We start from the raw sequence: 10,990 nt of genomic DNA on the forward strand, positions 1-10,990 counted from the left end.
AATTGTCCATTGGTGGACATTTAGGTTGACTCCATATCTTGGCTATTAAGTGCCTACTATATGACAGATGCTTTCAAATACATCACCCCATGTAGTTTGCCAAGGATCCCATAAATCTCTGTGGGGAGCCTTATTTATTCAGTAGCACTTTTCTGCACTATCCTTTGCAATTACCTCAAACGTCAGTAGGCCGAAAACTTTTTCCTGCTTTTGATGCATGGGCAAAATCTTAACCTGTCAGTCTCTGCTACACTCCACACAGCAAAACATCTACCTGTACAGGTGCCATTAGACACACTGAAAGCCAGAACTTGCCTGTGGGGCAGATACACGGGTCACAGGCAGTGAAAAGATGGTCATTTTTTTTCATTTGTAATCAGAGCTATCATGTACACCAAGGAACTGCTCCTCTGAGGATGTCAGGGCTTTAGAAGTTTAGCTTTAGTAGATCTTTGCTCCACAGTGATTTCCATGGTCTTTCCTCATCTACCATTTATGAGGGAGATGACATAACTGAACTGTTTTCCCCCTACGCCCATATATAATGTTGAAATGCAAATTTACATGTTGCAGTCTTAACGCCTAATGTGATGTATTTGCAAATGGGGCCTTCAGTCATTAGGTAATTAGGTTCAGATGAGGTTGTAAGTCCAGGGCCTTCATGATGGAAATAGTGACCTTATAAGTAGAGACACCAGAGACCTTGCTTGCTCTCTCTTTCTGCCATGTGAGGACACACAGAGAGGGTGTTCATCTCCAAGCCAGGAAGAGAGCCTTCACCGGGCATTAAATCTGCTGGTACCCTGATCTTGAACTTCCCAGCTTCCAGAAATGTGAGAAATAGTTTCGGTTGTTTAGGACACCCAGTCTATGGTATATTGTTAAGGTAGTCTGAGCTCACTAATGTAAGAAGCTTTGGTTTTTGACCATGTGGGAGAGCTCATTCATCTATGTATGTGTTAAGTGTCTAGTTTCAAATGAGACATCCCATTAACATCCTACTGCAATATCAGGGTGGTTTCAAAAACTCTTACTTCAGGGTGATATCCTAGGAACTGGTACCTTATGGGCCAAATCAGAATCCAACCACCAGCTTATCTGGAAAACATTTGGAGAATGTGCTGAAGACATCCAAAGGGATGATTAGGTGTATAAAGTTCAGTATTTAAAGTCAAAGGGATCTTGCTGTCAGAGGGGATCCAGAGTGAGGGCCACGAACAGTAAGGGGACTTGCGCAAAGAGTAAAAATGCTATATGTTAGGGGTAGGGCAGGTGATTCTTGGCTGTCCCACTGGGAGCAGGGTGCAGCCTTCAGAGGATGCAGCCATGAAGAGCTGGGAAACAGGCCAGATTCCAGAGTTGGATAGGAGGACAGATGGGCGAAGACTAGGAGAAGGCCACAGCATTGCAGAAAAGTGCTGGGACTGTGCAAAAATGTTGGCACCTGGGCAGAATTAGCTCTCAAGGAACCACAGCCAATCCCCAATTTGTGTTTGATGTGCATTGTCACCTTCCTTCTTGTGTTAGTTAGCTCGTTCTGCTATATATGATAAAATGCCATTGACTGGGTAGCTTAAACAACAGACATTTGTTTTCTCACAGTTCTGGAGGTTGGGAAGTCCAAGATCAAGATGCCAGTGTAGGGGGTGTCTGGCGAGGACTCTATTTCTGGCTTGTAGACAGCCACATTCTCCATGTTTCCGGAAGGGGGGAGAGGGGTCTGGTGTCTCTTCTCATAAGGGCTCCAATCCCATCATGAGGGGCTCCACTTTCAAGTCTTCATCTTAACCTAATTATCTCCCAAAGGCCCCATCTCCAAATACCATCACATTGGCCATTATGACTTCAACATTTAAATTTTGGAGGGGCACAATTCATTCCCTAGCACTTCTTTATGCCTGCTTTTAGTACCACTGGCTTGGGGCCCATCGTTTGGTTGCCTGAGAGACATTACAGAGTCATGGGAAGAGAAATGAATTGCGACAGAAGGCCTGCTTTAGGTTGGGGGGAGTGATAACCGTGTGAGCTCTACAGGAATTCAGACCATGTGTATTAGTTTGCTTGGGCTGCCCTAACAAAGTAAAGTAGACTGGGCAGTTTAAACAACAGAAACTCATTTCCTCACAGTTCTGGAGGCTGGAAGTCCAAGATCAGGGTGTGGGCAGGGATGGTTTCTCCTGAGGCCTCTCTTTTGGGCTTGTAGATGGCCATCTTCTCCCTGTGTCTTCACGTGGTCTTTCCTCTGTGCATATCTGTGTTCCAATCTTCTCTTCTTATAAAGACAGCAGTCATACTGGAGTAGGGCCTGCTCTAATGACCTGATTTTAACCTAACAACCTTTGTAAAGATCCCATTTCCACATACAGTCACATTCTGAGGTACTGGGGGTTAGGAATTTTGTGGCAGACACAATTTTGCCCATGACACCAGGGATCCAGCCCCAGCTCTGTTGCTTACTAGCCATGTGGTTACAGGAAAATTACCAAGCCCTCCGAGCCTCAGGTTCATCATCTGTGAAATGGGTGTCCTAATGAGTTTGTCTTGTAGGACAGTTGAAATGTATGTAATGCATGCAAAGCACTTGGCACAGTGTCTGACATGTATTAGACTTTTAATGCTTGGCAGTTATCTGTATCACTATTTGGACCTCAGATCCTACTAGCCTCTCCTCTGGGAAAGTTATTGTTTTTGTTGTCATCTAGGAGACCTCACAGAGTATGCAGCACAATAGTACAAGGAATACCAATTCAGCCATAAATGTTGCTTGAAAGATAAAACTAGGTAAGATTTCCATCCTAGATGATCTATTATCTCATGTGGGTGTGTGGAAGTCTTCCCCAGCTGGATGCAACTCAAAGCTTGTAGAATCTGAGTCAAGGACAAAACTCTTCCCATTCTCCCAGCTGCTCTTCCATTCATACCCCTATTTTCGTTAATCCCCTTCCCCACCAAAAATCCAGCCCTTGCTTACAATTGCCCTAACTGCCTTCCAGATAACCTAATTAAAATGGCATTTTAATGGGGCTGGCTCTGCTTGTCCCAGTCAGGCAGAAGAGTACCTGGCCAATGGCTTCTGGGCCTCACCTCCTGGGAGATTCACTCTTATTTCTCAGGAAACCCTTGCACGTGGTGGGTATAAATCGCCTAGTTCCTGCACTGTGTTCAACTGCAACTAGGACGGGAGTGCAGGAAACTTTCCATACCTGCCCCAGGTGGAGATTTCTCTCTGCTTGATCCACCATCCAAAAGGAACTGCTCAGAGAAGTTTTCCAATCCAGGCTCTCCTCGCAGCCCTAAGACACAGCGTCTGAGAGCCTGGCCCCTGCCACCACCCAGCTTCAGTGCAGGCAACTCCCACAGAGGGAAGTGCAGCTTCCAAAGCCACAGGCTGGCTTGGCTCAGGACATTTACAGTCGACTGCTCTCATCTGGAGCCCCACTTTCTGCCTAACCCTTTTCTACTTGTTCTGTAGGATTTAGAGGACATCTCACCACCTTCCCAATATGGCCGCTGCTCCTAGGCTCAACCACCCTATGGGTTGGGCTTATCCTAATATCTCCACGACTAACACAGGGCCTTCCAGAGAGCGATGCTCAATGAATGTTTGCAGAATAAACGAGTTGTGAGCAGTGGTTTCATTTATGGAGATGCAAATTCTACTACATCATGGAAGAACACAAGCAAATCCAGGTATACATATATATTTTAATTTCACAGAACAACAGAGTTAAAGGGAAAAGGAAGCCAAAAATTACTGATTTCTTACTTTTTCTCTATTTCTTAACCTCATATTATTTTGTTAAGTTTTTTCATATTTCCAAGTAAATTCCTATTCCGATGCCATGCTCTCTTGTTACAGACCACAAAATAAGATTTCAATTTGTTTTATGAAATAGCAAAACTTTTACTACTGAACTGGATAAAGAGTAATAAATGTGTGATCAATGTCATTCGTAAACTTAGTTTCTTAAGCTAATTAAACCTTCCATTTAAAGGAATAACATTTGCAAAATTCCAAACTGAAAACAAGAGAAAGCTCCAAGTTACCCTTATAGAACAGGAAACCAAAGCTGTTTGTTATTCACTCTATTTCCCCTAGCCCCACATTAACTTTCTACTTAAAACAGTGACTGCTATTTTCAAACACAGTGGAGAATCTACCTTAGACTTCATCTGGGGTTAGAGAAGCTTCAAGGTGTGCCACTAGAACTGGTACTGGCTGTGGCAGAAGTGCCATTTGTGGTGGCAATTCCGGCCTGGGCGCTATCTTCCTCATCTCTCAGAGCCATCTGATACAAGTGTGGGAATAAACTGGGGAAAGTAATATTGAACTGGGCCAAATGCTCCAGAACTTCCATCTTGCTGGTTTCAGCGTGGGCACGTGGGCCCCACAGGAACCGATAGCACGCAGGATCACTGTTGGGCACCTGCCGGTACTCCAGGTAGTTTTCCTGCACCCAATCTTCGGTGATGAGCTTCCTGGGCTCTCCATAGATGGGGTGCTCCCTCCCAGGACACAACCCCAGCACACCCAGCACATACCACATGCTCTTCTCAGAGGTGCAGTCGCCCTCCATGAAGACCAAGCCCAGGGTGATAATCAGGAGGCCGGTCTTGGGCACGCTCTGGTCATCGCTCTGCATCCCATCGTAGGTGAGGCCCAGGGAGGTGCTGAGGATGTAGGAGTGGCTGGCAGGGTCCACTTCCTTCACTGCAATGCCATAGACAATCTCCATGTACTTAGAGACTTTGCTGAAGATGGCAGGGAATTGGTCCTCGTAATTTTTGAGGACTCCATTCAGCATTTCTTCCTTTGTGATCAGCTCCTTCTTTCGATACTTGAGGAGCAGGAGATTAAGCAAATCATACATCATCTCCTGTGGTGCACCCTGGAGCAAGTACTCAGGGAATCCCACATCCTGTGAGCTGCTCGGGCCCTCCTCTTCTTGGATGCTGGGGCTCTCGCTTGCCTGGCTCCATGGAGGGGAGACAGTGGCAGTGGGGGATGAGCAGACACTCTGAGGACTCTGGGGAGGACTTGGTGTTCCAGCAGTAGGCACGTCCTCTGGGGTGCCTGGGACCAGAGGAGAGGTGGAGGCAGAGGAGTTGGAGGAAGAGGAAGAGGAGGTGAAGAAGAACACCTCCATGTCTTCCTCATCACCAGGAACCTGCGCACCCACCAGGGCTGGAGCCTCTCTTTGGGCCCGAAGGTCTTCCTCAAGCTCACAGAGCTGACTCTTGTCACAATAAGGCATCGCAACTTTCCCTGGGGACAGAAAACAGGAGTGTGGGCTGGAGTTCGGTGACGGGGATGGGGATGCACAGGTCTGGAGGAGGGAGAGAGCAGTTGAGTGGCCTCAGCCTAGAACCACACCCTAGGGGGCTCTGACAAAGGCCTACTTACAGGTCTTCCCTTTCACTGGTGCTCTAGGGCCTCACAGGGCTCCTGTCCTCCTGGTCGGCCTGTCTCCTGTGGACATGGAGGCGGAATGAGACGGCCCCGCAGGATGCAGCAGGCAGAGAATGAGGCTCCAGCCCTGACAGTATTGTGGGTGGGGCCGGGAACTGCAGGGTCCTCTCTGTTCTGGGACCGGTGGAGCTCTTGTAACTCATTCAGGGCATGCACCTCACCTTGACGCCTGCTCTCCTGGGCCTCCTCTGCTGTGACCTGAGGACACTGCCGCAGACCAAGGTCTCACCTCTCAGTTCCTGGAGGTCATGTAAGAGGAATAGAGGAAGTCCTCAAGCTGCAGACTGCATGGACACCTTGGACTCCCTGTGCCGACAGGAGGGATGGACCGGACTCTGTGAGGTCCCCACTCCTCTGTAGTGAATGAATGGTCCCCTTCATACTCACTCAGAGCCCTCACCTTTACGTCGTCAGGATCCCGGACCCAACCCTTCTGCTGGCCTGAGAACCTCTCAGAACAGGAACTCACACCCCTGATATGGAACAAAAGCCAGAGAGGGGCCCACATCTGGCCACACCTGCCCAGGGCATCCCAGGGAGGACCGCAGGAGGTGCCCAAGTTTAGTGGGATCCATGTGTCCTGGAGTGAGCGGTCTGCGTGATATCACCTTTATGTCTGGCAGGTCCTGGGACTCTCCCTCTGTTGACCTGAGGCCACCTTCCTTATGCCAAGGCCCTATCTCCATGAGACACCGGAAAAGGAAGTGAGAGCCCAACCACCCGCTGTTCCCTGGGTCTTCCCATGGCTGACAGAAGGAACAGGGAGGGGCTGGAGTCCTGTGTGTACTGGTCTGGGTGGTCCCCTCAGCCCTCACCTTGACTCCTGGTAGGGCCTGGGACAAATCTCTCTGTCGATCTGAGCATGGCCCTCTCAGATCAAGGTCCTCTGCCCTCTGAGACTCCTGAGCCAGAAGTGAGGCTCAGTCTGAAGGCCTCCCCACAGTCTCCTGGGTGACATCAGGACCACAGTGGATATCTGTGGGGCCTTCTTTACGTTCTGGGCTGGGGATACCTTCAGTCCTCACCAAAATCTCTTCCCTTGACATATCCTGGGATTCCTCCCTCAGCTGATCGGATGTCTCTCTCCCTTCTGGTCCAATATCACCCCTAAAACCAAGGCCCTCAGCTCCCTGAAAACCCCAAGCCAGAAGTGACAAGGTGTCATGTCCTGGGGGTGTCACCCCTGCCTGGGGTCTCCGAGAGTTGAGAACAAGGGACCACTGCATTCTGTCGGGTCCTTTCTTTTAGGAGTTAGGGGTTACCTTCAACTAGATCTATCACCTTGATTCCTGGCTAAGCCTCAGATGAATCCTTCTGTGACCAGATGTGGCTCTCTCTGCTGACCTGAAGTTGCCCCTCAGACCAAGACCTTCACCTCCCTGAGAGGCCCAAGATAAAAGTGAGGGTGCTTCGTATCTGTGCACTTTTGCCCCGGATGTCCGAGGGCAGACAGCAAGGCCTGGGTCCAGATTGCTTCGGGTTGGGGCTTCCCTCAGTGCACCCTCAGGGTATTCACCTGTAATCCTGACAGGGTGTAGACCAAGCCTATGCTGAGCTGGCATCACCTCCCTTAGCTCAGGCCAAGCTCTCACGTGCTTGAGGACCCCCTTTCTCCACCATGGTGGAATCGACAGCATGTCACACCCGGGTACCCCTACCTGGATCCCCTAGGGGTTGAGAACAGGGAAGCTGGACTCTGTGGTGTCTTTTCTGAGATGGGTAGGTATATTTAGTCTTCGCGAGGGGTACTTACCTCGACTTCTGAAAAACTTGGCACTTGTCCCTCAGCTGATGTAAGGCTACTTCCCTCAGAACAAAGTCATTTCCTCCCTGACACCCTCCCCAGGCTGAAGTTAGAGGCCGCCACATCCTGACAGCCCTGGCCCAGGGCCAACAACAAGGGTGGGGAGTTGTTGGGTCCTCGCTATCTGTGGTGGGAGGTCCGTACATTCCTCCCTCTGTGTCCTCACCTGGATGTTTGGCAGGGCCTGGGACTCTTTCCTATGCCGACCTGAGGCTTCAACCCTCAGACCAAATTCCTCACCACCCTCAGAGTCCCAGAGGCAGCAGCGAAGGAGCATCATATCTGGTCACCCTGCCTGGAGCTTCTAGGGCTGACAGTGGTGACAGAGTGGGTTCCTGGGAGGCCTCTGCTGTTCTGGGTTGGCGGTATCCCCAGTTGTCCCTCAGGCAAAGGTGTTCACCTCCCTGACTCCCCAAAAGGAGAAGCAAGGATGCAACACTTCTGGCAACCCTGCCCACGTTCTCCCAGGGCGGGGTTGGGCCCCATTTTACCTGGGCTCCTGGGTCCCCTGAATCCTTACCTTGACTCCAGGTAGATCCTGGGCCATCCCTCTGCTTTTCTGAGCTCATGCTCCTAATACCAGGCCCCTGCTCTCTCCCACTCCTGGATGTGGAAGTCAAGACACATGCCCAAGGCCTCCCAGGGCTGACAACAGGCTCAGGCTTCTGTGGCGTTCCCTCGCTCTGGATTCTAATGCCCCCTGCCTCTTCTCTCTGTGTTCTCACCTGTCTGCGTGGAAGAGCCTCGGCCCCCTATCCTCCAGTCAAGGCCCACGCCTCTTCCCCATCTCAAAGGCAGAAGTCAGCGGACGTCATTTAGGGCGCCATTCCTGGGGCTTCCGAAGCTGACAGCGGGGTTTGAGATGGACTCTGTGGGTCTCCTCAGTTCTTTCACAGGGTCCCGACATTCGCGCCTGACAGGGCCTGGTCCTGTCCTTATTCAAACCCAGTCACCCATATCACAAAAAAGCTCTGACTTCCAGAGTCGCCTGAAGTGGCATGGGGGAGGGGTGGCTGAGCCGCACAAGTATGTCCCCGAGTGGCTGTCGGCTGACAACGGGGGCACAGCTGGAAGATTCCGGACCCTCCGTCCAGCCTCATTATCTCTCTTCGTCTCTAACACAGACCGATCTGGGTCCCCTCCGCTGACTCGAAGTGTGCACCTCACACCAAGGCCCTCCATTTTCTTAGACCTCCAAGGCGGAAGTGAGAGGACGTCACAAACCGCACTATGCGGTGGCAGCAGGGGCACAGCTGGATGATTCTGAGTCCCTCACCCCCCTGAGAGTCTCACCTCGACTCTAGCACAGACGGATCTTGGCACCCTCCGCCAAATGGAAGTGGGCACCTCACACCAACCGCTCCAGTTTCTCAGATGCTCCAAGGCGGAAGTCAGAGGACGTGATTTCCGGCAGCATGCCCGGAGTGTCCCGGGAAAGTGCACTCTGTGGGTCCCCTTACTTCACCCTCAAGGTCCTCACCTTCATTCCTAGGAGGCCTGTGACACCTCCCTGGGCCTACCTGAATATGCCCCTCTTGGACCGAGGTCCACGCTTCCCCGATTCCTTGGGGCTGAAATGGACTTGTGTACGTAAATCCTTTGGTGAAAATTGGGAAGAGGTGACCCTGACACCTCTGTCTGGGTCCTTGCAGGGTTTACGGCACGGGCGGAGATGGATTCTTTATTTATGTTGGTGGCTGGATGGAGAAGAGATCCAAACCCTTGATTTCAGTGTTATCACAGCACTCTCTAATCAACTGAGCTAACCAGACAGCACGAGATGGAGTCTTTGAGGTTGCTTTGTTTTGGGGAGTGGACCCCTCCGAAGACACTCATGAGGGCCCTCATCTTGGCTACTGACTTTACGATCAAATGCTTTTTGAGAAATGTCCTCCCCATCACATCTGAGAATTTGTCTAACTGCAGCCCTTGTGAAAAATGACTCAAAGTCTGGAGCTGCAGCAGGGAAGACCAGTGGTAGACAGTCATATCCTTAGTGTTGCCTTAGAAACATCTCTCCTACATCTATATTTAACATATATATTTTAACTTCTATTCTTTGTTTATGCCTTTTTTCTTAGTAATTGATCATCTTTGCAAAAAAAGTCTATTTCATTAATATTTTCAAAGAACTGGGTTTTGTTTGTTATCTCGGATATCTGTTTCATTATTAACGCATTTATTTTTATTATTTCCTGCTCTCTACTAACTTCGGCTTAATATTTTATTTATTCCCTTGTGGTTGGGTGGTTCTCTCTAGCAGTATATTTTGATTTCTTGCTATTTATTTTTAGTATGTCTCATAAGTTTTTGTGTTATAGTTGTCATGAGGCTTACCAAAAACTTGTTATAATTATAACAGATTATTTTAGACTAATAACTTTACTTTGATATCTAAAAAGAAAAAAAACAAAGCCAACTTTCTACTTTGGACTCTTTCCTCACTTTCTGACATTGTTTTCTCAAGTTACATTTTTTAATATTGACTATCTCTTATATGGTTGTTGTGTTTGTTATTGTCTTGTTAGGTTTGTCCTTTAGTCTTCATACAGAGGATGTAAGTGGGTTATTCACCACCCGTATCACACTGGAGTATTCTGAGGTTGTCTTGTAGTTATTTGACTAATGAATTACGTACTTTCAAATGTTTTCTTGCTGCTCCTTCGTGTTGTCTTCTTTCAGACTGAAGGACTCTCTTTAGCGTTTCTTGTAAGGCAGATCTCTTGTTTATGAATTCCCTTAGCTTTTGTTTATCTGGGAAAGATTTTATTTCTCCTTCATATATGAAGGTTAGTTTTGCTGGATATAGAATTTTTGGCTGACAGTCTTTTCCTTCAGAACGTTGAATATATCACCCCATTCTTTTCTGTCCTAAAAATTTCTACTGAGAAATCTGCAGACAGGTGTATTCAGGCTCCACTGAATGTTATGTGTTCCTTTTCTCTTGTTGCTTTCAATATTCTTTCTTTGTCTTTGGTTTCTGATAATTTAATTATTATGTGCCTTGGGGTCTTCCTCTTTGGCTTGAATTTGAATGGTGACCTCTTAGCTTCCTGTACCTGGATGCTGTCATCTTTCTCCATGCTTGGAAAATTTTCAGTCATTATTTCCTTGAATATACTTTCTAGGTCTCTTCCTTTTTCCTCTCCTTCAGGTATCCCAATTATGTGGATGTTATTTTGCTTGAGGGAGTCCCATAACTGATGTATTTCTATTTCATTTTTTCCTATTCTTTTTTTTTTTTTTTTTTTTTTTTTTTTGCTTCTCTGATTGGATAATTTCATATGTTCTGTCTTTGAGCTCACTGATTCTGTCTTCTGTTTGATCAAGTCTGCTGTTGGAGTCTTCTATCTTTTTTTCTAATTTTTCAGTTCAGATAATGTATTCTTTATTGCTAGAATTTCTATTTTTTAAATTGATTCTATTCCTTTGTCAGTTTTCTCATTCAGCTCCTGGATTGTTTTCCAGATATTTAATTTTCTATCTCTATTTTCTTGTGACTCTTTGAAGATCTTTAAGAGGGCTATTCTGAATTCTCTGTCTGACATTTCATAAATCCACTGTTCTTTTGGGTTCTTTGCTGGTGCTTTGCTTGTTTCCTTTGTTGGTGTCATATTTCTCTGTTCTTTCTCGATCTTTGCGTCTTTACATTGATACCTGGGCATTTGAGGAGACTTCTACCTCTTCCAGGGTTTATAAATGTTCTTTGGTGGTGG

At 47.9% G+C, this 10,990-nt stretch overlaps 1 protein-coding gene across 1 annotated transcript; it reads right to left on the reverse strand.

The window, feature by feature from the left end:
- Positions 1 to 4,190: 4,190 nt before the first annotated feature.
- LOC134368329 (melanoma-associated antigen 10-like) lies at positions 4,191 to 5,255 on the reverse strand. Its single transcript, XM_063084868.1, has one exon. It carries the CDS (start codon positions 5,253 to 5,255, stop codon positions 4,191 to 4,193), a length of 1,065 nt encoding a protein of 354 aa, XP_062940938.1.
- Positions 5,256 to 10,990: the final 5,735 nt, after the last annotated feature.

This window comes from Cynocephalus volans, chromosome X, assembly GCF_027409185.1.
Source record: "Cynocephalus volans isolate mCynVol1 chromosome X, mCynVol1.pri, whole genome shotgun sequence".
Taxonomy (NCBI): Eukaryota; Metazoa; Chordata; class Mammalia; order Dermoptera; family Cynocephalidae; genus Cynocephalus; species Cynocephalus volans.

Excerpts from the sequence above, each read along its gene's own strand:
- LOC134368329 (XM_063084868.1), bottom strand. The coding sequence starts at position 5,255 with ATGCCTTATTGTGACAAGAGTCAGCTCTGTGAGCTTGAGGAAGACCTT.